The sequence below is a fragment of the Xylaria bambusicola genome, assembly GCF_022495145.1.
Source record: "Xylaria bambusicola strain CBS 139988 unplaced genomic scaffold F5B22scaffold_2, whole genome shotgun sequence".
Lineage (NCBI taxonomy): Eukaryota > Fungi > Ascomycota > Sordariomycetes > Xylariales > Xylariaceae > Xylaria > Xylaria bambusicola.
In genome coordinates, this window is record NW_025953555.1 from 1293538 (window position 1) to 1320364 (window position 26827).

Genomic DNA, 26827 nt, shown 5'->3' on the forward strand with positions numbered 1-26827 from the left:
CCGATTCTGACCGATAAGAAGGTACCAGCTAAGTACATATGTAGGTACCGAGTACCTAGGTATTCTCTCACCTACGGTACTCGCATTTCGTGCCCATGAAACAAACACACCGCGCCCGAGCCGAACATCAGGAAGCATGGCCTATCGTTCAGCTGGGAGATTGACGTGAAAACAATGTATCAAGCCTAAAAATGGCCGATGATTCTTTGTCTGCCCGGAACCAGTTTTTCAAAGAGGTATCCTTCTCTGTCAAACCTCCGTCATGGTAACAGCAGCCTGCTAACTAAGACCTTGGGATCCAGCTCAAGCCACGATGCGTCTCCATAAATGATTTGGCCGTGCGCTCGCCTGACAAAAAGGCGAGTGCAAAGGACTTAGTCAAGGTTACGGAGGATTTGGCCGCACTTTTAGATCGGCAAATATTGCAGGATGCCTCTGTCCTTGATGAAAAGCTGGCTGACTATGTCTTCTTCCCGCTCTCCAATATCCTGCGAAACGAGAAGGAGTATCCCATTCGTCTGACCGAGGTCACCATCAAGTGCTTTAGAATCCTCGTTGAATATGGCTGGAAGAGCAAGCTACCCAAAGAACTCGCTCAGCAATTACTCTTACTTCTGACTTTCATCATCGCCGGTGTACCTGGCCAGGTGAGGCAAGATCGCATTCCTGAGGAAACCGAGCTTGAGTCTTTCAGGGCCATAGGATCACTTGTCAAAGCCTCGGGGTCATCGCCGACAGGCGCCGCGGCATTGGTCGAAGAAAAGGCGATACCCGCTCTCGGCCATGCTGTCACCGTTCTACTAGATGGAATTAACAACGGTCGCACACCTGCAATTCAGCTGGAAGCGCTTCAGGCTCTCCGCGCATTAGTGGTCGCAATCAAAGACCAGACCGCTTTAGCCGCGTTCTTACCTGGAATTGTGTCATCTCTGAGCAACCTTCTGACGCCCCCAGGAGCACTCAAAGTACAAAAGAAAGTTCTCGTGCAAGGTATTGACACTCTGAGAGATGTCCTCACAAAGGTTCTCGGGGACATCAAAGTGAGGGGCATACTGAAGAAGCCAGTCGACGATGGGGTCAATGGCGATGCCGGTGGAAACATTTTATCATATTCGTGGCTTAATGCAACTGTCGCTAAGGTGAAGCTTGCACTTGCAAGTGTCCTGAAGTTACGAAATGATTCGTCTGCAGATGTACAAACGGCATTAGGGAAGCTCTGCATCGCTCTACTAGATGAGTGCCATCAGTCTCTTTCTAATGCCATGTTGATATTAGTTGAAACAGCAATGATCGTGGGAGATGGGCATGATAATGAGTCGATGTATGAGACGGGCTTTGCTGACCTAGCCAGAATATATCCGGAACTTGGGGATGCCGTCAAAACCACCATGTATAACTGGGTTACAAGTCTTCCGCGACTGGTTCAATCTAGCGACGAAAAGGTCAAGCACCAAGCTATGCAAAATCTCCTGAAGGGCCAACATTTAGCCACCACTCTTCAAATCGATTCATCTATATTGGACGATTCATTAGCTGCTTCGTTAAGAGATAGCGCAACAGCGCTTGTCGTTGGATCCAAGCCTAGGAGTGGCCTATCTGACATAACACTCTCTAATGCCCTTGAACTGAGAAGCATGGGTCCAGACAGAAAATCCGAAATAGAACCTTTCCCGCCAGTTTTGATCGCTCGCGAAACCGAACGTCTCACGCGCGCCGGCCTTATCGACCTCGTATCCAAGTTTGGGTCGCATTCTCAACGCATCAGAGTTGCCAGTGACATGTTGAGTCATATACGAGAAACAACTGGACCTACTCAAGTAACTTCTTACTGGCTAGCGTTCGAGTTAATCAAATCGACCCTTACTGATTCATCTGAATTGGATGATTTTCTAGACTTCTCTTCGGCGGCTGAAACGTCGAACGGCAGTGACTCTGCATTGCAGGAATTGTATACATTCTCGGTCTCGATCCTCGACTCACAAGCTGAAGCTAATGACATAGACTGGAGAATGCAAGCCCTTTCCATGGAAATCACCACTTTTACGGCGTCAAAGATGCAAGAAGGGTTCCGACCGGAACTGATTGACGTGTTGTACCCTATCACGACGTTCCTCGGTTCTTCTAACCCCCAGTTAAGGCAACATGCAATCATCAGTCTTAACAATATTGCAGCAGCGTGTACGTACCAGAATGTCACTGATTTGATCATCGAAAACGTCGACTACATGGTGAATTCAGTGTCTCTGCGTCTTAATACTTTCGATATCTCGCCGGCTTCAACCCAAGTACTACAAATGATGATTAAACTTACCGGACCGCGACTTATTCCGTATCTCGATGATGTCATAGCATCCATTTTCGCAGCCTTGGATAACTACCACGGTTATACTATATTTGTGGAAAGCTTGTTCAGCGTTCTCACAGAGGTTGTCCAACAAGGCGCCAAGTCAGATAATCTGTTGCTCGAAGAATCTCCAAGATCAATTGATCACAAGAAATTGCCCCCTAGAGTAGTATCTACTAGCGATTTATGCAAGGTTCTAGATGGGCGTCACGAACGCCAAAGCGCGCGACAGCAGGAGGAGCTAGAACTAAAAGAGCTGAACAGACATCCAAACCGTCCCTTCAAAGCAACCGATGCTACCAAGGCCGTAAACGAAGGGGACCCAGATCACGGTGAAGAGAGCAGTACTGAGATTGAGAAGCCTGCGGCGCCGAAGACACGCACATTTCAACTTCTATCACGTATCACGAGTTTGACACAACACTATCTCACCTCTCCCACACCCACGCTCCGGAAGTCCCTATTGAATCTCCTTTCAACGGTGTGTCCGGCGCTCGCCCCAGACGAAGAAGAGTTCCTGCCGCTCGTCAACGCAGTTTGGCCTGTGTTAATCGAGCGGTTATATGACCCCGAGACTTTCGTCGCCACTGCGGCCTGCGAGGCGCTATGCGCGCTCTGTGCCGCTGCTGGTGATTTTCTAAACACGCGCTTCAAGACTGAGTGGTGGGATAATGGACTTGGGAAGTGGTGTCGAAACGTCAGAGCACAGGCTCTTCGGTCTCAGGGCCGAGTTAAACATAGAAGAGGGGGTCACGTGGGAGGCCCTACAGCTGTACTCCCTTTCGGCAAAAGCAGAGAGGAAATAACCACTGGGATAATAATACCTACCCATGTCGGTGATGGGGAGCTCCAAATAAGAGAAAATAACGAGGAAACTGCAAGCTCCACTGGCGGCGGTGGTGTTATTAGCAGCTTGGGCTTAGGTCGTTTTGCGCAGATAGCGCAGCTCTGGGAGGCTGTACAAGATCTACTTATCGCCATTGTTACCTACGTGCACATTGACGACGACATCTTCGATCAAATCCTCCCGCTCCTTGGTGATGTTCTGGAGTCCCAGAATTCGGTTGCTCGCGAGGCACTTGAAGCCGTTGATGCTGATGCTGTCTGGCTTTTCATGTATGAACGCGGTATGCTTAAAGTTGATTCGAGCACGTATCCTACTATAGCTGGCGTAGAGTTCGTAGAAGTGTAATAAAGGAGATATCTAGGTAGCGGACACAGGGCGAGATGGGTTGATAACCTATGCCTGAAGATACGCGAGATCCCAGCGTTTATCTTATTGCCATATATTCAATCATTTTCGTTCCTCGTAGCCTGGGCTTACTAATTATCTGGGACAGCCGAAGTTTTGTCCCTGAACTCATGCAACTTGCTACTCAAATCGCAACGACTATAGACAACTAGTTTCAAATACGAATTCGACAAATTTCAACATTGATTATCTGTCGATTTAATCATGCTTTGACAGCTACACATACTTTTGAATCACTTTGCCAAATTATTCCGTCTGTTATTCCATCTATTCTGTCAATTGCAGCTCCCTTACTATCTGCTTTGTCGGTTAGTTGACTTAGTCAGAGTGCAACCTACAGGATCGTGATTCAAAACTTCTTGAGTATTTGGTGGCTGAAATCATAACGAACATGGTCTACAAATGAGATTACGAAACAGCCATCTAGTTGACAAGGCCGCTCAACTTGAAAGCTTCATTATATGTAGTTTAGCACATACAAAGTATGCCCAATAGTCGAGCTTAAAAAGCCGTCACAAACAAGCACAATCGTTGTGCATTTCTTAGCATAATAAAACAAACATTAGGCATAGTGGCATTTAATGAGGTATTGATCCACGTTATAGATATCAACTCATCTTACCAGATTTCTACGAAAAGATCAATCGTCCCATTATAGTCTCGCGAATTATGGGATTCCTTTAGTAGGCTTTCTCATATTTCTGGAGGCCAACTCACCAAAATAGTCCTAAACATCGCCACAAAACGACAACTTGCTATTCTAGAGATACAGCCAGACCCATACAAATTAGTCGCCAATACATTGCCGCCATAAGTGTTTGAATAACGGTAAAAGTCGAGAGGGAGTGTCTGGGTAGGAGGGAGCGATTGGATGCTTCGATAACATCATAACAAACAAAAAACCCTGACTAGATCTATTACCACACACTCTTCTAAGATGATCAGAAATGCCCAATCTATATCTGCAGACGACGTCAAACATGTTGAGATTGGAGTACCGTGAACTGAATCAGGAAGACGAGTGGTGGAATCCTGAAGAATTCCCTGACACAATATTTAGTAATGACGAGGTCTGCAGGCGCATTGCAGAGTCGTAAAAGAAAACCTCATCCACGTAACATAAAAACAAAACACCTAGACTAGAGCTGTAGCTCTCAGCATTGCTTATTTCGCGCCCGATCCGATATTAGATGCCTAAGACATCCTACAACCATCGAGTAAATTTCTCGTCATAACATATCGGGCGTTTGTGAGACTAGGAATTCATCGGCGCCGGAAAGTGCACGAGTTCGTGTCAACCTTTGGCCTGGCGCCGTGCCGGTGATTGCTGCTTGGCCGCCACACCCGACCCGTCAGGGTTGAAGTAGATCTGATACTACAACCTTGTCAGCGGGTAGCCACAGGCGCTTCTTTTCTAGGAGTCGTGCCCCATGCAGAGGTTTTAGATCTGGGTCATTTCTGTGTACATCGAATCCCCGGCTCTGTGGTACATGATGTTGGTCTCGAAGGGTCCCGAAATACCCCATTTCCAGAGTTGAGTAAAAGACCGGGGTAAATCACGGGCCGTTACCTGCCTGCTTTATGTGAGAAGGCAGTCACGGCAGCAAAGGGTCGGAGAGCTGGGCATGTCTATTTGCTGTATATTGTTACAATAGAGCGGCTCTTTTGTGGGACTTCATTTCTTGGGACCGGAAATCGCGCTTAGTATAACGTCATACGTCAGGAGACTACTCGCTGCTGCGCGCTTCGGAGATATTGGTTACCGTTGAAGATATGGAGGAAGCCGTGGACAACTCTAAATAGGTAACGAATGGTATCTGATTGCTAGCATCATATCATCGGAAATGTAATTCTGTGGCGTTATAGGAGCTACATTGCCTGCATAGTTGTCTCAAACTTCTTTATTCGACTTTGAGGCACCAACGCAGGCGATTTGAAGTAGACATATGTACAGAAGACTAAGCGCCTCATGGTGTCAAATCATCTATAAGAATGTCGGGGGGGACAACATGGGCGTGTTTGATCAGGAGTTGCAAGGGTTCACCTATACAAGACTAAGACTCAAGCAGTTGGAAGAGACTGTCTGCCTAACGCTCTTTGGGACTTTACATAATGAAACCCGGTTACTCCCCGATCCTCTATATGCAAGGAATCTTCAGGTCAGTGTTGTAGAAGGCGGCGGTCCTCCCAAATTGGGCAAAACCGAAGATGACGTGGGCATATATTGGGCGATAGAATGAATTCTATGTCTTTCTGTTGTTGCTACGTAAAAACTGGGGCTTTGGTTCGCATAGCGGAGACTATGGTCACATTCCGCTCTCCCTGCAGATGCGGTCGGCTGAGCCAACATCTAGGTTCAAGCCTTACCGCACCTGTCTATATGCACTACAGTCTGCAAGCAGAGGGTCGGTATCTGCTGTTTCACACGGGCGACTACGTTGCGTGGGGGGAAGGAGAGTGACGAGAGGGAGGCAGGCGGCAGGTTGGAAAGCTAGGACCCGGGCCCATGAAAGGCGGCAAGAGGCTGAACCGGAGAATATGGCCGAAGGCACGGAATACCCAGGATAGGCCCAGCCGCCAGGTGTGCTAAATGCATCTTGGACTAGCAAGGGGGTCGTCTTGCAGCCGGATCCGAGTACCGCGTATAATGAAGCGGCTATTCGCCAAGCAGCAAGCGATGACGGGTTGGAGGGGGGTCCCTCCGGCCGGCCCAGCCTAAACAGCCCAAACGCCCTATCTACCAGTCCTTCTCGTTTAACTGCGTTTCCTGCTTGTCACTCGCCGGATGGTGGGTGGGCAGACGTGAACATGTATAGTAGACACAGCAGAACGCCCAAGAATGTAACCATCAAGAGGCGTAGAAGCTAGCAAGACAAAAAAGGGGACGAACTGTGCGCGACATGGTCAGGGTTCTCTGCGTATGCCTGAGTCGCATCCTGTCGGGTATCGGCAGACATGCATGCACGTGTTGTTTGCGTTACCATCACGTGCATGAAGCGGGAAACTCAAACCTCGAGCGCGACAACGACACGTCTACACAATCCTGCTGCTAAAACATCAAAGGCTATGATAGCTCGGGCTGTGTCGGCGGCGTAGAAAGCTTGTTTGCTTGTAGAAGAAAAAAGTTCTAAGCTCCGTAGGCACTGACTCTCTCTAGTCCTAAGAACACTCACAAGTCTTGGTATTTCTCACTATAGGCCGAAGAAGCCACTAGTAAGAAATATATGAGGCTAATTTGGGTTCACATTTGAGGATTATTAGCCCTGGGGCAACGATGATTCGTAGATTTATTACGTATGGAATGAGAAGCATGGATAAGCCATAACCATGTTATGAGGGAGTACCCATTAGTACCAATATGAACAGTTAGAGTATAGTGAAACATAAAATACGTCTCCGATGTTCCTGACTAAAAATACGAAGTTGAAGACCCATTGGCAATTACAACATCGGACTCGGAGGAAGACAACTTTGTCTTCCTCTCGCTGGTCGTCTTCTTTTCACTAGAATTAGCAGCCTTGTGTGAATGTTCCTTCTCTTTATTTGTTTTATCCTTATCATCGTGACGGTCTCTCCGTGAATGGTGAGAGTGATGGGAGTGACGATGATGGCCAGAGCGGGAAGCGTGGGAGGCCTGGTGGTGATCAGGCACGCTATCCTTGGTATGCTTGACTTCTAGAATGCGTCCTTCGTATTTGTAATTGTTGAGGCGCTTGATAGCCTTTTCGGCTGCATCGTCTGACACAAAAGTCGCGAATACATAGCCCCGGTTTGCCCCCTGTGGATTATCTGCCAGAGGCATGTCGAGCTTCGTCAGTCTGTCGGAATCAAATCCAGTTTTGTGGCGGATGAGCTCTCGAACTTGGGACTCGCTAACCCAGGGCTGAAGCTGTCGAATAATAATCTTACGCTTTTTATTTGACACGGCCTCAACATGTTTTTTCCCCTCGCGATAGGCCTTACCATTCTGAGGTACAGTGTAGCCGTTTCCATGATACTCGTTTGGTGTATACTGCTGCGTATAAGGAACAGATGGATAAGGCACTGCCGTAGTACAAGAATGCTCGAGGGCGCAGGTGCTCATCCCATAAATAGATGCTGAATCTGGATATTCGGGCATCGCACAAGGCATAAAATAGGACGGGGACTCCATCACTGGACTCATCATGTAAGATGGACTGGCTGACACAGCTGGCCACTAATTTCGGCGTTAGCACCAACATGAAGCAAAGGTAGTGCATTCAGAAACATCTCTTTAAAGAATGCTACATACTTCGGCGTAGCCGGGAGAAGATGGATGCAGCGGTAAAGATGTGTGCTGAGCGGGGGCTGCTGTATGTCTCAAAGCCGCCGATGAGTGCGTTGAAGCACTTGGACCGTCTATATGCTGCTTTATTAACACCCAGCTGTCTACATTTCTTCCGTCGGCGATGAGTGCTCGATCTTGGAAAATTCCACCATTCAGTAGCTCTAAGGGCGAATTAGCGTGCTATCGCAAGACATAACTTAAATCTGCTGTACAACCATACGGAAGGCTGCATCAAAATTCGCTCGGCCTTTCAGGACTACATGGCCGCTAGTGCTGTCCTCATTTATCTCAACATGCTCAACCGAGCAGACGGATCTGACATGGTCCTTAAGCTCCTGCCACGATGTTTGCCATGGTAACTATAAACTCAGACGTTTTGTCAGAATCATTCTTGTGGCCCCATATCAACAGGCATAAGCAGTTGGGCTCTACCACCACAAATAGCTTACATTTGCAATGGGAATGTAGTAGTAGCCCGTCTCGTTTCCAGGCGGTGCCATGCCCGAAATGGTCCCGTTGATGGGCGTTTGATTTTGATGTTGATATACTATTTCTGAAGGCATGACGTGCGGGCTGCTGTAGAACACGAGGCTCTACTTAGTAAGGGCTTTGTAAGAAATGCCTTAATGAGCGAGGGGTGAAACAACGACGACAATGGGAATGACCCAAAACCTATCTATATATGTTGCACGACAAGAAGATCGGTCGAGGCCGTTGATAGAAATTGGGTTTCCGCTAAGGATATCCATCACGACGATCACGTAAACGCTGTGTTGGGAACCCAAAGGGTCAGATGCAAGCCGGGACCATGCAAGAGGACGTATCTAGGTTGTTGGCGTAGTATCGGTGTAGGGAATGGAGGGATATTTGACAAGTGGTGAGGACAGAACCAACAGGAGAGTCGTCTATTTCCATCAATGTATTTGTGACAAGGCCAGCAACCTCGTTCACCCCTTCGGTGTTGCATGTGGCCCTGCGTGGCCTCCCCTCGATAAATCACAATTGTGCGCCTGCACTCGGCATCATGCTGCCAGCCCTTTACGGCAGGCTTGCCGGAGGCTACTATTAATTGAACATGGCAGCGTTGCAGTAGGACACTACCGACTTCTAAGTGTTGGTTTGAGCCTAGAGAGATGAAAAGCCTCCAGTCCCATAAAAGCTGGACATGATGTTAACGAATGAAGATGCGACTTGCTCAACAAAACCCGAGTTTAGGCGAGACGAAGCTGCACGCAAATTTGGATGATCCCTGGAATGAAACGGATTGGCCTGTTATGGGGTAAACTAGAGAATTCCTATCATACGCCCATACTGACTTGGGTTCTAACCCGAGAACCCGGTTACCTAGCGCTTTAAATTCCGGAAAGTACTGATGTGAGGGCTGTTGAAAGATTCGTGGGGGGTTAGTAGGAGTCGATGGTGTTCGAGATTTACAAGTCAGCCCCCCACCACCGGTACCTCTTGCTAAAACTCACAAGGCTTTGTGAGTTCCATGCTTTCTTCGTGAAGATGCACTTCTTCTGTACTCCAAATACCCAGAAGGAGCCCTATTTACAGAATCTTGGTCATGCCTCAAGGCAGACAACATGTTGAATTATGCATCTAATTCTATTCGACAGTGCACCGCCAAAAGCTGATGGCAGGTACTCCACAACGATGTCTCCGTGCATGGGGATGCTGGAAGATCACACACCTTTTTGTCGGGTGGCTGCTGAACGGGACAAGGTCGTATTGGCTGGCAAGCCGCGTCCCCGATCTTGTCATGCCGATTGGGCAAGCCATAGCACAGTGGTAATTTCAACCTGACCCATGACTTGTATACAATGTTACCTATCACAGCAGACCATGTTCCCTCGACTCCAACATATACTGCTCATATCAAGTCCAGAAGTCAGCAAACTCAGCGCCTGTTCAGAGATAGCTATCCGAGAGATCCTTAAGGTATGCATTATTGATTATGAAGGAGTATCGACAATGCCTAGAGTGTGACGAGATGCAACCATGGGTGGTGGTCAGACAGAGCGCCCAAAAAAATCCTGAGCCAAAATTTGACATCTCATTTTTCTGAAATGTGACAGAATTCCAACACGAGCAAGGGGAGCCAGCCCAGCACGGTTGCCATGACAGTACCTATCATGGCATAGGTGACTTCTTAAAGTGGAATGTATCATCCAGCTCGGTTATCGTCTCATCTATGTCGGTGTTGTCGATATCATCTGAGCTGTTATTTGAAACGTCGAAACCTCTTGAAGTGGCCGACTTCACGTGTGAATCGACAGCAGTCTGCGTTGTCCATGGTAGAGCTGTTTCTGCGCCAAGCTCGGTGTCTGCGAGAGAAGCAAGGATGTATTTTGTATTATCGGTGAAAAATATAGCTGCAGCATCTGTAATAGTCTCCAGCCATATGGCATCTGTGCGACCAGTAACCTTTGCGCTTGGTAAGTGGCGCGAAAAATCAATCGGACACGGACCGTTGCTGAGGGGATCCCAGAAAAACGCGAGACCGCTGTAGGCTTCACCTTCACACCTCATGAGCAATAGCTCCGGTTTTGAAGGATGCCACTCCACTTTGGAGACGTTCGCGTGGTACATCAATACCGCTCGAAGTTCGGATGTAGGAACGTCCCATATCCATATGGTGCTTGGTGCATTCTCGAGACGCGACGCCAAGAGAGAGGAAGAAGAATCGAATTTGGCAAGATTGCAACCATGTCGGGTGTCTGAGATACTGTTTGGTAACAGGCCTGGTGGGCTCACGGCTTGCGTGGCTCTAACGAAGGACGGAAAAGCCCGTTGCCCAGCCCGTAGTTCAATCTGTTCTTGCCAGATCTTGATTTTAAATTAGTAATGATACATGGGGATAGTGCCGACAACATATTGAACTCTTACTTGCAGTGTCTCTATAATCTCAACGGTCGACGCATGATGGAGCCGCACCTCCTCCACCAATCGATCATTGAGTATGGAGATACGATTGGACCCGTCGGCTACTGCTGTGTACCGTCCGTTTGGACTAAAGGCAAGAGTCCTGACACCGGGTGCGTATTGACCCATGTCATCGTCCAATGCAGAATGCGAAAGGTCGCCACGCCAGTCTTTGTAGACGTGGCCATCATGAGTACAGAAAAGGACCCTGGTGCCATGGGCCGGGGAATCCCACACTACCAACCATCTCCCATCTGGCGTCCACGACAAGCCCTGAGCATCGACGGTTTCCGGGCACCAAGATCGCAGAAGTTCGCGAGTATTTACAGAATAAATACTAACCATGTCTTTGCCGGCAGACCTCGTTAGCAAGGCCATATGGCGTGTGTTTGGCCGAAAAGAATATCCCTTCGATGCAGCCACAATGCCGAAGAACTTGGGATTACTGATTTCCACTGCCTTAGACGACACGATGTTGAATATAGACAGCTTAATGCCAACCGGGGAAAAGACGCAGACTTCATCATCAGTTGCACCAAAGCTGGCAATGGCCGGCTTGGTGCCCGGTGGCTGCGGAATCTGCACAAGACCGTGAAAATCGCCGCTCAGTGCAGAGAATACATGGAACTGGTCGGTGAGGGCCACTAAAAGTCTCGTGGACGACGGCGACCACGCAAAACTCGTCACACCACCATAGGCATCCAACGCCAACTTGATGGTCTGAATGGTGCCCAACGATGAGACTGATCGGACGATGATGCTAGCTGGTAGTAAGGTAGCCACATAGTTTCCGTCCGGACTCGAGATGCTGTAGGGAGACGCTGTTGGTACGCAGGGGTCAGAACCTTACGTATGTTTCTGGAGAGACTGGAGGTGTAGAGATGAGCCGGGATCGTCAACGAGGAAGAGGAGGGGCTCTGTGGGAGGGGCAATACATTTAAAGGGTTTGGTAAAATGCATGGCGCTACGTGCTCACGGGTGCGCTTTATCTTTGCTGACGGGAAGATGACCTCGTGGTGATGTAAGCACACGATAAATATGACCGTATGGACGACCTATACTCGGACGACTCATTTGACACTCCGGTTTCAACCAGCTGGGCCAGTCAGGATGGGCAACGATCACGTCACGAAAATAGACGCTTATGTATTCGCTGCTTAGGCTGGAACAGGATGCTGAAGTAGGTAGGTGATTGGATGCCGACGTCAAGGGACCTGTCCTTGTCGCCGTTTTGGGATGCGGTGAAGGCTCACGATGTTGTTTATCAGTCTCAATGCACCACATGCCTCTCTAAGTAGGAGGTATGTAGGTAAGTAGGTAGGTACCAGTAGAAGTAAGTATATGTACCTATGTAGATACCTATGTACCTACCCAGGTACCTACATACCTACATCCCAACATAGAGTACATATACCTACGTAGTAAGTACCTAGGTAGGTACCTGAGTACACGGCATGTACAGAACACCGGCGCCAGGCCAAGGGCTGGACTGGACTGGTCGGCCAGTGGAAGGGGCGCCTACCCGGTAGGTACCGAAGTATCGGGTTCGGACCCACTTGTTCTCGTGCCGGTTGTCCAATTACAGGCGGGCCGATTGAGAAGCTGCTACTTACCGTAGCAGCAATGAAGTGAAGTAACCGGCACTGGCCGGCCCGCACTTACTGCTGGCCTTGTCTCTCCTCTTGTCGCCTGCGATTCTGGATCGGGCATGTCGGGTCCGCATACACGGTGGCCAAAATCATTCACGATTCCATTTTGTAGTTATTCCTGGCTGGTGTTGAAAATTATCCGACCTCTCCTGGTGTCTTACTATTACCCATAGAACCTATTCTCCAGTTACGATCGGAGTCAAGATTGAACATGCGTTAAATCTCCTGTTCTGAGAGTCGCCACCAAATCTCCCTTTTTGCCGCTTGTCTGTCATCAATCATGCCGCCATTGACTGCGGCGGCCCGGTTGACAAGGGCACCGACGTCGCACTTGGTGCCGGTGCCGATGCTGTTTCCCAAGCCCCAACAGTATATCGCGCTCGTGCGACACGCCGCAACGGCAGCCAATACACCTGCCAGCCGTGATACCTCAGAACCAAGCCCGGTTTCCGGGCTACTCGGGCGCACATCCCGTCGGCAGCTCATAAATGATGCCAAGCCCTTTTCGCACTTTCTCACCGACACCTTTGACCGACAGCATGACTATCTACGCATCTCACTCACGGAGAGATGCAATCTTCGGTGTGTCTATTGTATGCCAGAGGAAGGCGTCCCTCTGTCCCCGCAAAAGGAGCTGCTGACGACTCCTGAAATCATCATGCTTTCATCCCTCTTCGTCTCTCAAGGTGTCACAAAGATCCGCCTCACAGGTGGCGAGCCAACAGTCAGGGCCGACATCTTACCGTTGATGAGACAAATCGGAGCCCTCAGGTCGCAAGGGCTTCGGGAATTATGCCTGACAACTAATGGGTTGGCCTTACATCGCAAATTAGAGGGTATGGTCGAAGCTGGCTTAACCGGGATTAATCTGAGTCTCGATACACTCGATCCGTGGCAATTTCAAATCATGACCAGGCGAAAGGGTTTCGATGCGGTCATGAAAAGTATTGACAAAGTCTTGGAACTTAACAAGCATGGTGCAAGTATCAAGTTGAAGATTAATTCTGTGGTTATGAGAGGCATAAACGACAAGGAGATCATGCGTTTTGTTGAGATGACGCGCGAGAAGGACATTGAGGTGAGGTTTATCGAGTACATGCCGTTCGATGGCAATAAATGGAACAAGAGTAAAATGTTCAGCTACTCTGAGATGCTGGATCTTATCAAGGAAGAGTATCCACAACTTGAAAGGGTAAAAGGTCACAAGAACGACACGAGCAAGACCTACAAAATTCAAGGTTTTGCCGGCAGCCTTGGTTTCATTACCAGCATGACACACAACTTCTGCGGAACGTGTAATCGATTGCGTATTACGAGCGACGGAAACTTGAAGGTTTGTCTCTTCGGCAATGCAGAAGTTTCACTACGAGATATCATAAGGCAATCCAACAACGGGCAGCCCATTGATGAACCGACGTTCGAAATTCTGAAGCAGCTTGAGATAGACAGAAAGCAGGGCCTGAAAGATGGGTCTACGCAACCCAGCCTCGCGCCAAATGAGGAGGAACTCTTGAATGTGATTGGTCTGGCTGTGAAGAGAAAGAAAGCAAAACACGCGGGTATTGGCGAGCTTGAACATATGAAGAACCGGCCGATGATTCTGATAGGTGGGTGAACATCCCTGGCCGTCGGTAAAGACGAAGGAAGCATGATACCAACCTCATGAAGGGTTTGGCATAGGCTCTCCTGTAGGCTCAAGCTTAGTACTTCGTCTGGCAGATTCTCAGAACCCGAGATTAGATGACCATCACAAAACCTTACGTGGAGCCCCCCTGATAAAGCAGACCACCCTAGAGTCATATTTATTTAACGGCCTAATGCCACTACCGACCTGGTCAAGCAGTATACACTCACAGCAACTTCGTTGTTTCTCCAGCGCGCGCGAGCAGTTGGGACGTCAGGAAGACGGAAGCAAGTTAACGCATGTTTCTGAGTCGGGTGCCGCTCACATGGTCTCCATTTCGGATAAATCACCGACCAAGAGGCTAGCCAAAGCTATTTGTAGTGTTCTGTTCACAGACAGGAACGCATGTCGTCTCGTCCAGGAGAATCAGATTCAGAAAGGCGATGTCCTGGGCGTGGCGCGAGTTGCTGGTATTATGGCCGCAAAGAAGACATCAGATCTCATTCCACTTTGCCACCCCATCTCACTGTCGAAAGTGACTGTAGACCTGCAAGTCGTGCAAGGTCCGGACGGCGCAGGTCGCATTGATATCGAGGCGACTGTCACTTGTGAAGGCAAGACTGGGGTTGAAATGGAAGCGTTGACCGCCGCTTCGACGGCAGCCCTTACTATCTACGACATGTGCAAAGCTGTGGACAAGCGAATGACCATCGAGGGTCTCAGGGTCGTCCTAAAGGAAGGTGGTAAAAGTGGACGATGGATCGACGGCATGCAGGATGGTTCACCGACTCTAGAGGCCTAATACTCACTTGTTGGCTACTCATCACTGCTGAAGCTCGAGCTGATATCCCTCTCCTGTACGAATATGATTCAATATGCAGCTTTGACCTGTCTTATCAAGTCGGCAGACGCCGCCCTTTCTTTTCTGACATCAGGATCAGACCATCTTCGCATGTGGTTGCTATTGGATGGACTAGATGCAAGGCTATCTAATTGGGCAACAGGGAGAGAAAAGGAAAAAATAATAATAATCCAAAGCTAAATAAATACCTAAGTATAAACATAAGTAGCCATACAATGACGAGTCTGCCTACTCAAAAACTTGGTAGGGTTGAATATTCACCCTGTTTCACCGAATACCAAGGCACCCCCGTCCGGTCCAAGGCGAGAGACATGTACGATAATAATAATACCTAGACCGTTCGGCGGACACCTACGAGAGTCGTTGAAAATACGAGCGCTATACCATTCACTGAGTCGACTGAAAGGTGTTTGCTACCTTGTAAGGTCTTGGAGAGTTGAGTTGCCATGACGGCGCTGACCATCGTGCACAGTATAGCAGAGTCATTGAATTTTGACTGGAGAGACCTTGAGGCTTCAACGATCTTGAATTATATACAGGTATGTATACCTGTACTCACTATTGCTATGTAGGCATTTCGCATTACTTACATACTACTACGTAGTATACACTACTCAGATTGATCCATGCAACGCGCTTCGCATGCAAGGTCTAGCTGGGACCACGATTCGGCGCAAACCCAATTAAAAACGAGCGATAAGAGCGCCACCCTCAAGCCCACTTGGCGTCTGTCTTTGTCTTTGTCAGGTTGAGGTTCAGGTTCAGGGTCCCTGGCCAAATACGTTGAACCTTGCCATTCTTTTTCCCAAACTAATTACGTATGGGATTGTACATACTTCGTAGTAGGCATATTTCAGCTGGTTGCGTAGCTTCATCACCCGTTGGAACAAGTCGTGGATGAAGGATTACACATATAACTACCTACCTACCTAAGTAAGTATTGTACGTGTTCTGTTACCGTGCTCGCTATTGGTGCTGGGACTGCGATGTAACTCGTACACTACATATGTACAGTACGAGAGTGTGAGTGATGATACTGTAAAGGTTACCTGCCTCTCGTGAAGGTTGCTTCTTTCCTCTTCTCGCATCTGGGCACTTTGGACTGTTGTGGTAGGTAGTACCGTTAAACTTGTGGTGGATATGGCCGTACACTGTACTTAGGTAGGTAGTATAGGTAGCATACTATATGCACACAGGCGCTTCACATGTCATCGACGTAAAGTGCATGAGGATGAACCCCTCGCTTTATTCTGCCCGCTTTTGCTTGTTTGCCGTCGAACAGTCAATTGCAACCGAGCGACCGAGCGAACGAGCGCTCAACATGCAGTACCTGTACTGCCAACATATGTAGGCACATGTAGGTATACAATACCACGCATGTGGCTACATAGCAAGTACTCTACATGTAAAATGGGCCTGGCTAGTGCCCAACCCTTGCTCCCATTAGCGGCTTGGGGAGTCCAATGAGCGCTGGCCGATAGATAAACCTGCAGCACACGAGCCACACTGTAAGGGGACAGTGTGTTGAAAATAAGGCGCACAGTCGCACACGACAGATTGATACATTCCCCGTCATGTCGACTTTTGCTTCTGATACCTTTTTAGTGCCGTGTGTAAACTGATCGTGATACCAGCGTGCAAAGAGGTAGCAGTCGCAGACAGTAAGTACAGAGTAAGTACATGTAGGCGGGTAATAGGTAGATAGGTAATATAGGATGGATCACGTGTCTCGACATTTTAACTTGGGTAGGCGAGTAGGTAACCTATCTACCTACCTCGCCTACCTTTTTGAGGATAAAACGGAGGGGATCGTTGAACCGCCAAGTTCTGTCATGAGTATCGGAGAACCCGCGATGGCGGGGTTACGGAGGAGTCGAAGGCTTTAAGGGATAACATGCTCGCGCGTGTGTACGGGTCTGTACGGGTAATCGTACTTCATACTTAGGTCTGGCTCAGACATCTGCGCCGGGTATGGGTATATCCATGCGAGCCCAGATACCCACGCATATATAGTACACCTCACGATATCGTACTGTAAGTAGACCTGGATCTGACCTAGAGAACCATGCCTTACCTGTAGTGCAAGACATTTACTATCTTATAGTTGTCTTACTAGTCATTTTCTGAGGGGCATACGGTCATACCATTCATCGCCACGGAACCTTAAGTGGCTTTGCTATTGTGGTCTGGACTGACAGCTAACAAAAAGAATACTTAAATAAACCTTTAGCCATCATCTTTAGCATACCTAAGTAGGCTCGGTAGGCTCGGTAGGTAATGAATGAGCAGAGTAATGGGATCGATGTTCGCAGTCTTACCAAGCGACCAAGTACCTACTTCTTGGCACAGTATACTGAAAATGTACTGGCCGTGGTACTTACTATGTAACATGTAGTAGTAGTTATTGTCCCGATCTCGGCGCCACCGACGGCAAAAACTCTTAAATAGTTATGTATAATATGTACAACTTTGCCACAGATCCCATCTTTTGAAGAGACTGCTGCAGGTAGTCGAGGTAGTGATCATAATGTCTGGTATTGTCCATGTTTTTTTTTTTATATCTTACATACTCTACTTACATGTACAACAGGAGATAGAAAGTGTGAGATCTTATGGGAAATTAAATAAAGACGTCATAACATTGACGGTGAGATGACGAGGGGTTATGATTTTGAGATAACAGATAAGCAATCAAGAGATGAAGAAGTATTGGCTGGCACTGACAAGGCAAAGTTGACCGCCCTTTTCAACTCAGTATGTAGAGATAGCAGAGTAGAGATAGCACTTGTCTGTGTACCCAAGGGACACATAGTACTGTAGGAGTACTTGTACTGTAGAGAATGACTACAGTACATAGGATGGTACCACTCTGCTGTTGCTCATCGAGATGTTCCTAGTGAACAGACACTGTGGTAAATGCCGCGATAGGTATCGTATAGCCCTGTCTCGACCTCTGCACGACTCTTTCTCGTCTCTCGTCTCTGCTCTTCTTCTGACTTGGATGGATCTGGATGGACTACCTACTACTTACTCAGGTACTTGCAAGTTGGGAAGTTCAGAGAGTTCCAAGGTTGCTGATCATGATTGGCACAGTAGGGATGTTGTTGGTGTGCTAGTGCCAGCGCTACCCTGCGCTACGGCAAGTAATGCCAAGGGAAGCGAGCACACCACTCGGGACTAGTGCGGGCCACTGTTTTCGAGCGGGCGCAACGCCGCGGCGAGCGCAGATGTACAGTAACCTGCTAGACTGTTTCTGGCAGTCACTGCGACCTCTCCAGACCAAGAGCCCACATCGGCAGGCATAGACCCCGTAGCGGAGGTACCGCCGTAATAATACCTTATCAGTAGGGAGCCTCCCTCTAAAATACACATCGTGAACCTTCTCAGTGTCGTGTGCTACTTTATCCCCATTATCTCATCGACATCTGCAGCGTCGTTCACGCGCCATCATCCACAGAAAGGGTGTCGTCGCGAATGCTCATGACCTGCCTCCTTGATACTCACGCATTCACCCGCTCCCTCTAGTATCGGGGCTTCGTCCAATACTTTTTCCCCGGCTCGCAAACGTCCCGCCGCAGCCTGTCAGCCACCACCATCTCGAGCCGTGGCTGAGAAGGTGCCCAAACAGGGTTGGCTGTAGCAATCGAATCATTTCTATTCGCTTTCGACCCTCGGCCGGCCAACTCGGCTTACCGCAACTCAGCACCTACTACGCACGAGCCAAAAGCAAGGGCATTTGGCTTGCCGTCGGTAACCACGCCGCTGAGCTCCGACACGACGCCGCCCGAAGACCAAAAAGCAACCGGGTGGTGATTTGCCCGACTATTGTGTCCGCGGACCGGCTACTCGAGAACTTTTGTGCTCGTCTCGCTACGCTCCAAGGGGGCAAATCAGAACCTAGACCGGCCAGAACCGGCATTTACCTCGTCGTGCAGCACTATTGCTGCTTGCGGTGGCTGTTTTCCCCCTCGGATCAGCCGAATCATATCGCATCGCATCCCCCAACCAATCTATCCTCTCCAATACCAATTTTCTGGCTCTGGTCTAGCGACGCCATTCGTCCACAGCCACTAAGCCCACCCTATTATCTAAGTTATCCCCAGGGTCCGTCTTGCACGCGTAGATATCGAATTTTGATCGCATCTGCCGACGGATACGGAGCAGACGTGACCTCAATTGTACAGGACTATCAGGAGGGATGGCGACCGACTTCATCATGCCTAGGCTGGCCGATGCACAACCATCGCACTACTTCCAACCTCAACTGGAGTCGCACGCTTGTGCGCCTGCACAACTACCAGGTCATGCGCCTCGACCGGTAGCCCAAGGTTATCAATCTCGGCAGGTCTCGCCCTTGAGCTCCAACAATGGCTCCCCCACGTCCCCCAAACCATATCAGCGCCAACGTTTACGGCCACTGTACATGCCCGCTGTTTTGCGACCAAACGAGCACCCTTACAAGGGCCACGGCAACAAGAATGAAAGTGAACCGCGAACACAGGGCCAGGAGGACGATCCACCCTTATCATCTGCCAACAGCTTCATAACCTTGCCTGGGTTGGGAGGCTGGAGCCGTCTAGGTCGACGGACCACGGGTGATAGTGAGAGATGCACGGAAAGCGAGTGGGATTTAGATTTATTTCCTAAGCCAACAGCACCACCCACGCGACTTCATTGGAAGGTATGTTTCAACTATGAGCCATGTTTCACGTGTATGCCGATATCACTCCAATCAGACATGGCAACTACCAACGCTGGGTCCAATAGCTAACATGAACGTTCTAGCCCGACCCTGAGGCCAAGATTTGCGACGAACCCTCTTGCTTGCGCCAATTTAATTACTGGACAAGACGACACCACTGCAGACGATGTGGAAACATCTTCTGCGATCTGCATTCTGCTTTCGAAATCCCACTCGACCAAGATGCAAATTACAATCCTAGAGGAATTGTCAGTCGAGCGTGTAGGCATTGCTACACTGAGTTTCGGGCTTGGCGCAGTAGAACAAACAGTCAAGCATCTAGTGACGACTCGTCTGTGAAACAAATCTCCCACACAGCACCCACGAGCCCTGTCATCAAAACGCCAGTTAGGGCAAACCCCCAAGCGCCACCACATCCGGCCGAAGTTGCTATGAGTGTGCCTCGAGACTGGCATTGGAGCACGTTCTGAACCATCTATCCCGGATGAGCACGTACGTCATAGATTGGCCCCTTTGCTCTCTGCTGAGGTGTCTATTGCACATCATGATCAGCTTCTTTTTTTCTTTCAAATTTGGACCAATTTGGATGGATAGTCATCTACGAAGCAACCCTTAGTTAAATAGAGACAGCGTCTCTGTTGCATGAAATCGACAATCCACTGAGACAGAACACCAAGGGTTTAGATGACCGTTACGCACGAAGTAATATATGGTATTAGGGCGCCGGATCTTAATGGATTTCTTTTCCACGTCATGATACCCAATGAAAGGCTGGTTCACGGATTGGTCATGGAGAGCGAGGTATAGATTTACGGACTACCTTTATTGTCGTATAGTTTGATAAAGTTGCATTTTCTCATGGTCGGTGGATAGACGGCTATGCAACATGGGCTGGCGTTAAGAGAGGTGTTTTACATCATAGCATCGGCAATTTTTTTCGAGGCTCGGCGTTGGATATCATTAGCACTCATCACTGTGCTCGCCCCCGATGTGGGTTGTCAGAAGTTTATGTTTAGCCTGCGAATTTAGAACACAGACTTTCCTGTGAAATAGTTATCACAGTATATTACTGCGGCTGTTCATCATGGATATCGTCTGGTGCATGATACTCTTTCGTGAAATCAATGATAAATCAACCACTCCTCACATGGGCGATGCCTTATTCCAAGTCTGTCATATGATAAATAGTTAAGCCTTCAAACACCTGCATTATCATCTTCTGTATCAGCATGAACAAATGCAGTTGGGTAGACGCATCATCGAGTATGACCCAATTGATAGCTACCTAGGCTCTCGCTCTTCATCATTAGCATACTGGGTATATGATATAGACTGACTATCAGCGAGCAGTCCCAGACTCGATCGATCATTCCAAAGCGTCTTCAGGAAGTGCATGCGACAATTCATCGGCGCCCGCTCTACTCCTATTCCCTCTACGCCCACCGACTCCTCGAATGAGCGTGAGTTCAGCCACGGGCAGCATGTGAAAATACAATAAGTCCGGGTGTGTACGGCGCTGATAGTAGTAGATCATCGCCCGAGCAAGAATACCTACCGTATTTCCATGTAGTTGAATTCATGACTAGCGCATCTCTTGTGTGTGGTATATACGTGACGACATGATATTTCTTGGGTGGAGATGTGCATCAGAACACCAAAAGGCTTTGTTCGTGATGCTTCGTTCGTCTCGAGGAGGCGAGGATGTACTAACTAGTAAATTAATTTACTAGAGCAACCAGTTTCGTTCATTGCATGCACAGTGAAGCTATATAGCCTCGTACAGGCTCCCCCAAGACATTCCAGGCCTCCTATGAGCAATTGGTTTTCATTTCAATAGTTGCCGGTGCATCCCAGAGAATAAGGGTCAGGTTTAGACCTGATTGTACATAGTCCGGTATAAGACGTTGATACTACCATTATGGTATTCACCAGTTCCATACCATGCAATTCACGTTCTGATTTCAGAAAGAGTAAAAACTCTAAATATCTGATGAATCAGATGTCATGTTTATCTTTCGCGTAATAATACAATGCATTCAACCGCAGATCCTCATAAGCACCATGATCTCATACGCCTGGCGTTACCAAATGACTCTTTTCCATGCATGAGTGTCGAAACATTATTTTCCTACGCCTAAACTCCAATGACCCTTGTAATCCTTTTGATGCAATCTTGAATTCATCATATCCCTGACAAGGACTATAATCCACTAGCTCATTTCGTCTCAATCTTGTCGATGCGCGCCAGCTCCCTAGTTTTTCCTCTTGCTATTCGCCTCGGCAGAGCTAGATGACTCATCGCTATCTTCGATGATGACACCTTCGTTGCTTTCACCATACATCTCACGCTCAATCCCACGTGCTGCATCCCAACTTGCCTTTTCGGCTAAGACGGCATTGCTACGACGACGATCGGTCTTTCCTCGTACAACCTCGGCCTTGCTTCGGCGGAGATAACTTGCAACGAAGAATGACATGAACAGATAGGTGAGAGGTGCAAGATAAGATACATTTAACCAGATGGCGAACGTCTGGCCAGTCGAGTGAATGCAGTCTACCTTCTGATATTTCGTCCCTGAGCCACTACCCTGGACAGGCACAAGGTAAGAAACGAAGGAGTGTACCATAGCTGCCGAGGCACCGACGATGAATTGAGAAATCTGGAGCGACGTGAGGGAACGCTTGATCAGAGTGGGCACGCGAATATTGAACGCGGTCACGGTGTAGTAAGTATACTATGAACTGGTTAGGCGTCATCTGGCAGTGCGATATAGGGGGCTAAACCTTACCATGAGCGAATGAATAGCAGAGTTGAAGAACACGAAAATCCAGATAGGGGCAGACATGTAACGCATGCCCGCCCACATCGCCATCATAGCACCAGCATGATGGTAACTTTGCAGGGTCGAGCTGTATTTACCCTTGGCGAGGATAATAAGGGTATCGAAGACCTCGTAGAACTTGCTGATATAGAAAAGCCAGCCATAGAAAGCAAGTCCATTGTTCCAAAGCCGACCACCCTGCTCTCGGCTTGGAGAACCCACGATTCCAGATAACGAACCCCACGTCTCGGATGCTGTGCTGTACGTCTGAGCGTTTTTCAGGCCGGCAGGACCATTCATCTTGCAGAAACTATCAACAGTAGCAGCCCAACCATCAGGACCACTGGGGCTAACAATTGTACTTTGAAGCGCCCTCAACATCCCGTACCATGTCCAGGCTGAATACACAGCTAGAAAGATGTTATGTAGAACGACAAAGGCATTGAAGGCTCTAGTTTTGCTGATCGCCCATGGCTTCTTGCCAGTGGATTTGTTGTAGGCATTGAGAGCTTTAGCAGTGACTGCATAGACCGTGGCTACTGTGATAGGAACCTTGGGATCCAGTGCTGCTGTGTACCATTTGTCTGGGATGGTAAAGAGATAATTGAAGTGTGGCGGCGGAATCGGCTGCGGGTCTGAGTGTGGAGGAAACTTGAAAAGACTGCTCGCAGGATACGAGGCGAAGACTATGGGAGTAGCCATCGTTCCGGAGATAAGACTATGATTCTATCCGCTCTGGCTGAGACCAATGCCGTTGTTCCGTAGTTTCTCAAAATGTACACTGTTGACAAGTAGATGTGAGCCCGCTGGTAAGCTCGCCTTCACAATAGGGTTTGCTCAGTACTAAGAGGTGGTGATATCCAGGTTCGAAAACTGAAAAGCACACGACGCAGAGATGCCCACAAGGCCGGGTGGCCAGGTCGAAATATATATATATATATGGCGTGGAAGAGATGAAGGGGGAAGTAGAGGGAGGACAGAGGGGGAGGGAGGAGATACGATAGTCGCCAGAAGGGTAGGTAGGCAATGCAAAAAATGAATAAAGGCTGTAGGTCCGAGGACAGGGAGGAGAGGGCGTAGGAAGTGAATCTGGTAGATATTTGTGAGATTAGAGAGAATACCGTATTCACTTACCAAGCCAGTCCCGGTAGGTTCCCGCCAATCTTATCTACTTCCTCACTACGTAGATGATATGTTGGACAGCGAGTTGGCAGTTGACTGTTGACTCGAGACAGAGCGGCAAAGATGATGCTAGCGAGCAACGAGGGGGAAAAGAAGCCGCGGCTCGGAGGTGACTGGCCCCTTGACCGAGATGGCGGGGATCTGGGTAGGCGACGCATTGTGTGCATTGTTTGTGATGGCACTGCTCGGGTCGACAATGATGAGCGACAATGGTGAGTCGGTACGCAACCTGTTGTGGCGCGCAAAAAGTCAACTCAACAGTTGAACTTGGACGACGAAACTGGGCCAGGGACGACGTGCTATCATTGGGTGGACATAGGGTGGCAGGGATCATAGCTGCAGCAGCAGCATGCAAGCCCTGCTCTCTGCCCTGCTGCAAGGCCCACGCTAGAAGCTGTTTTCTGCTGTGGAGAAGGGATCAATCAGGGTCCACTCCACTACACTCACTGGAACAGCCAAGGGCATTTCAGAGGCATTTATTCCATGTATACATATTACTTACATAGCATCAATGGAATGTATACGTATCTGGTACATGTATTGTTCATTCAGAGTCTAAGAATGCATTGAAAGAGCCGTTGAGAGAGAAGTCAATAATCAAGAGTTTTCGTGTACCGGTATCCTGCCTCTTCACCTCGACCCTTCCGCGGCGGTCATCCGGCAGTCATCCGCCTGTCACCAACTTCACTGCGTGTTACGTGTTACTTGCACCAGGCTGCTAGACAGCACTCGCAGCTATGGTTCCTCTAGTAGCATTTCTACTTGACCAAGTTTACCACGGAGCTTGCCGAGATTCTGCTACCGGAACAGGATCATGAACATGAACATGAATATGAACAAATGCTAGATACATAGTACAGAGAAACTACATAGATGTAAGGTATTAAAGCTAGCTGTGCCGAGGCCCAACAATCCGGCATTATCTACCCACCTACTTCGTAGTGTACGAGTTTCGTGAGTACCGGTACACTACCTACTTACACTGGACCTCCGGGTACCCACCATCCATTTTCCCAGGCTTCTACTTACTTCAGCTACTACATATGTAGCAGGCGAGTAGGTAGAGGTTAGGTATATAGTCCATCTGAGCGGAATCCGAGGTTCCCATCACACGTGGGTGACATGGAAGTTGCTACACGTACGTTAGCTCGTAACACCGGAACGTTCTCATTTGTACCATGATCTTGTGCATCGCCTCCTGTTCTGGGCGCGCGGGGCTACGTCTACCTACCTTGGAGCTCTAACAGGTTTCGGAATCAGTACTCAGTATGACCATGTTGCGTCTAGTAAATATGTGTTGCGGATAGACTCTCGAGACTCTCTCTCCTCATTTCCAGGCTATGAGATCTCTCATTTACCGTGCTTATGTGTATATCTACATTTCTGATAGTGATAGTAGTACTGCTATACGTATCCATGGGTAGTGTACTTAGTAGACAGTCGAGACTCACGGGAAGTCTTACCCGGTACGGAACTTCGGCGGTCGGCAACTGGCTTACATCTCCCCACACTATCCACTCTAGATATTTCTTACTTACTTAAGTGGTAAAGCTGGCAAAACACAAGCTGGGTTTTTTTTCCGTGCCCAGCTTACGATGAGGGGCTCGAGGGGCACCGAATTTTGTTGGGAGCCCAGAACAAGCTAACCTACATTCCACCAGCACCACCTTCACACAACGAGAACAATAGAATGCAAGTATGACCAGATGGCTAAGCGCATCTACGATAGCGAGAAGGTCCGAAAAAAAAGATTTGAGGAAAAGACAAGATAAGTACATATAAGAGTGTTGAAATGGCATAACCAAGTTGCAATACAAAAAAAAAAGAAAAAGTGGCAAGAGTCAACAGGAGCTCCCCAACAAATCACATGAGACAAGATAATACATCTCCATCCCTCGCCTCGAGGCTCTAGCACATGCAGAATGCAGCTTGTTAGTGCGCTTCTGGCCACAACAACCGCACCGGTCTATCGATTGACCATCTTATCGATATTCACGGGTGGATAAGATAACGTCCTGAGCTCATAGAGAGAGATATAGAGATATGAAGATATGGAGATGGCATTGCTGCAAGTCCTTCTCTGTGTCTTATCTGTAAACTAAATCTCGTAAACTAACCTTTTCTTGGAGATATGCTACTCTACCCCACAGAAAGCTACATGCCTGCCATGCTAGTGCTTACTAGAAACCTACATGCCACTACCCAAGCTACCTTAAGTCTTCTTTTTCAAGTTTCCCAAGTAGTCAGCCTGTAGCTAGTAGTTATTTTGCTATCGCGTGCTTGAATGCATGACTTCAATTACCGTTAATTCAAGAGTTAAGTCATGTATGCATATGCTTTGTGGTGCATTCCTCAATAACCTAGTCGTGGGAAATTCTTCCTGAGCAACCGTGTACTGACTGCAATTGTGTGTAATTATTGATTTAGACCCTGTAACTCTTGTTATTAACAGTTGTCGAGTAGCTGCCCTAGCAATACAAACCCGATATCGTCGAAAGCCAGAGTGCATGTGGCGGACACCATAAGGCGTTAAAATTATTAGTTATTGATTATACATGTAGGCTAGTATTGATTAATCCGATTCTATAGGTAGACGAAGTTCAGGTAACTCAAGCTGGGCTTGTGTAGATAGACAATTACATATCCTATGAACCAGAACAAAACTAGATTTAAGGACTGTATCAGCTAAATGGTTACTCTAGATATCTACGACACAATGCTGGTTAGTCTTTGAATTATTTGTTCAATATCATGAGAATATTGCCTGCAGGGGATAGAAATGCCATTCCCAAAACTAATCTACCTAATACGACCAACCATCACATGCAATCGCGAAACGTCCCTTTATGGAGGCTTACCTGGCAGCCCCTGGGAGTGAAGCTGACCTGACGCGCGCTGCGGTTGGAGTTTACACATAAGCTGATATTGCCCCTTCCCCCCCGTTGGCCTGATAGTGCCCCAAGCTTTTGCAAGTAGAATCCTTTTTGGTACTTTGCGCTATAAAAATATTAGAATAATATGCAAAGAACGCGGCTTTAACCTACGCGCGGGTAGGTTAGTTATCAACTAGTTAGGTAATTAGGTACTTGTTTTCACAAGTGACGTAACGTGTATGCGAAGGTCTTCGCCGTTAAGGTTAAAAGCAACAAAGGTAAC

The 26827-nt window shown here is 48.3% G+C and overlaps 6 protein-coding genes across 6 annotated transcripts; 3 read left to right on the forward strand and 3 right to left on the reverse strand.

Moving 5' to 3' along the window:
• The first annotated feature begins 101 nt into the window (after positions 1-101).
• On the forward strand, positions 102-4164 carry F5B22DRAFT_162737 (armadillo-type protein). The gene is made up of 2 exons (XM_047969246.1): positions 102-236; positions 303-4164. The coding sequence occupies exons 1-2, from the start codon at positions 192-194 to the stop codon at positions 3534-3536; spliced, it is 3279 nt and encodes a 1092-aa protein (XP_047835867.1). The 5' UTR covers positions 102-191; the 3' UTR covers positions 3537-4164.
• A 2635-nt stretch (positions 4165-6799) lies between these two features.
• F5B22DRAFT_655665 (uncharacterized protein) lies at positions 6800-8468 on the reverse strand (the record flags this gene model as incomplete). Its single annotated transcript, XM_047979902.1, has 4 exons — positions 6800-7794; positions 7870-8066; positions 8126-8264; positions 8355-8468. The coding sequence occupies 4 exons, from the start codon at positions 8466-8468 to the stop codon at positions 7006-7008; spliced, it is 1239 nt and encodes a 412-aa protein (XP_047835868.1). The 3' UTR covers positions 6800-7005.
• Positions 8469-9862: 1394 nt separating this feature from the next.
• On the reverse strand, positions 9863-12184 carry F5B22DRAFT_162797 (uncharacterized protein). Its single transcript, XM_047969248.1, has 3 exons — positions 11766-12184; positions 10795-11651; positions 9863-10734 (listed from the first exon to the last, which is right to left on the reverse strand). Exons 1-3 carry the CDS (start codon positions 11788-11790, stop codon positions 10039-10041), a joined length of 1578 nt encoding a protein of 525 aa, XP_047835869.1. The 5' UTR covers positions 11791-12184; the 3' UTR covers positions 9863-10038.
• A 253-nt stretch (positions 12185-12437) lies between these two features.
• Positions 12438-15594, forward strand: F5B22DRAFT_162766 (molybdenum cofactor biosynthesis protein 1 B). Its single transcript, XM_047969247.1, has 4 exons — positions 12438-14086; positions 14148-15371; positions 15438-15504; positions 15570-15594. The coding sequence occupies exons 1-2, from the start codon at positions 12760-12762 to the stop codon at positions 14903-14905; spliced, it is 2085 nt and encodes a 694-aa protein (XP_047835870.1). The 5' UTR covers positions 12438-12759; the 3' UTR covers positions 14906-15371; positions 15438-15504; positions 15570-15594.
• A 3430-nt stretch (positions 15595-19024) lies between these two features.
• Positions 19025-20430, forward strand: F5B22DRAFT_162959 (FYVE zinc finger protein). Its single transcript, XM_047969249.1, has 2 exons — positions 19025-19646; positions 19751-20430. Exons 1-2 carry the CDS (start codon positions 19164-19166, stop codon positions 20135-20137), a joined length of 870 nt encoding a protein of 289 aa, XP_047835871.1. The 5' UTR covers positions 19025-19163; the 3' UTR covers positions 20138-20430.
• Positions 20431-21788: 1358 nt separating this feature from the next.
• On the reverse strand, positions 21789-23424 carry F5B22DRAFT_162996 (GNS1/SUR4 family-domain-containing protein). The gene is made up of 2 exons (XM_047969250.1): positions 22457-23424; positions 21789-22402 (listed from the first exon to the last, which is right to left on the reverse strand). Exons 1-2 carry the CDS (start codon positions 23189-23191, stop codon positions 21920-21922), a joined length of 1218 nt encoding a protein of 405 aa, XP_047835872.1. The 5' UTR covers positions 23192-23424; the 3' UTR covers positions 21789-21919.
• Positions 23425-26827: the final 3403 nt, after the last annotated feature.

Bases quoted from the DNA above. Each gene is read 5' to 3' on its own strand.
- F5B22DRAFT_162737 (XM_047969246.1), top strand. From the start codon at position 192: ATGGCCGATGATTCTTTGTCTGCCCGGAACCAGTTTTTCAAAGAG. The intron at 237-302 runs GTATCCTTCTCT...CTTGGGATCCAG, and splicing joins GGAACCAGTTTTTCAAAGAG to CTCAAGCCACGATGCGTCTC.
- F5B22DRAFT_162797 (XM_047969248.1), bottom strand. From the start codon at position 11,790: ATGCATTTTACCAAACCCTTTAAAT. The intron at 11,652-11,765 runs GTATTGCCCCTC...GCGTACCAACAG, and splicing joins TTTTACCAAACCCTTTAAAT to CGTCTCCCTACAGCATCTCG. The intron at 10,735-10,794 runs GTAAGAGTTCAA...TTTAAAATCAAG, and splicing joins AGATTATAGAGACACTGCAA to ATCTGGCAAGAACAGATTGA.
- F5B22DRAFT_162766 (XM_047969247.1), top strand. From the start codon at position 12,760: ATGCCGCCATTGACTGCGGCGGCCCGGTTGACAAGGGCACCGACGTCG. The intron at 14,087-14,147 runs GTGGGTGAACAT...AACCTCATGAAG, and splicing joins CCGGCCGATGATTCTGATAG to GGTTTGGCATAGGCTCTCCT.
- F5B22DRAFT_162959 (XM_047969249.1), top strand. From the start codon at position 19,164: ATGGCGACCGACTTCATCATGCCTAGGCTGGCCGATGCACAACCATCG. The intron at 19,647-19,750 runs GTATGTTTCAAC...TGAACGTTCTAG, and splicing joins CCACGCGACTTCATTGGAAG to CCCGACCCTGAGGCCAAGAT.
- F5B22DRAFT_162996 (XM_047969250.1), bottom strand. From the start codon at position 23,191: ATGGCTACTCCCATAGTCTTCGCCTCGTATCCTGCGAGCAGTCTTTTC. The intron at 22,403-22,456 runs GTAAGGTTTAGC...ACCAGTTCATAG, and splicing joins CTGCTATTCATTCGCTCATG to TATACTTACTACACCGTGAC.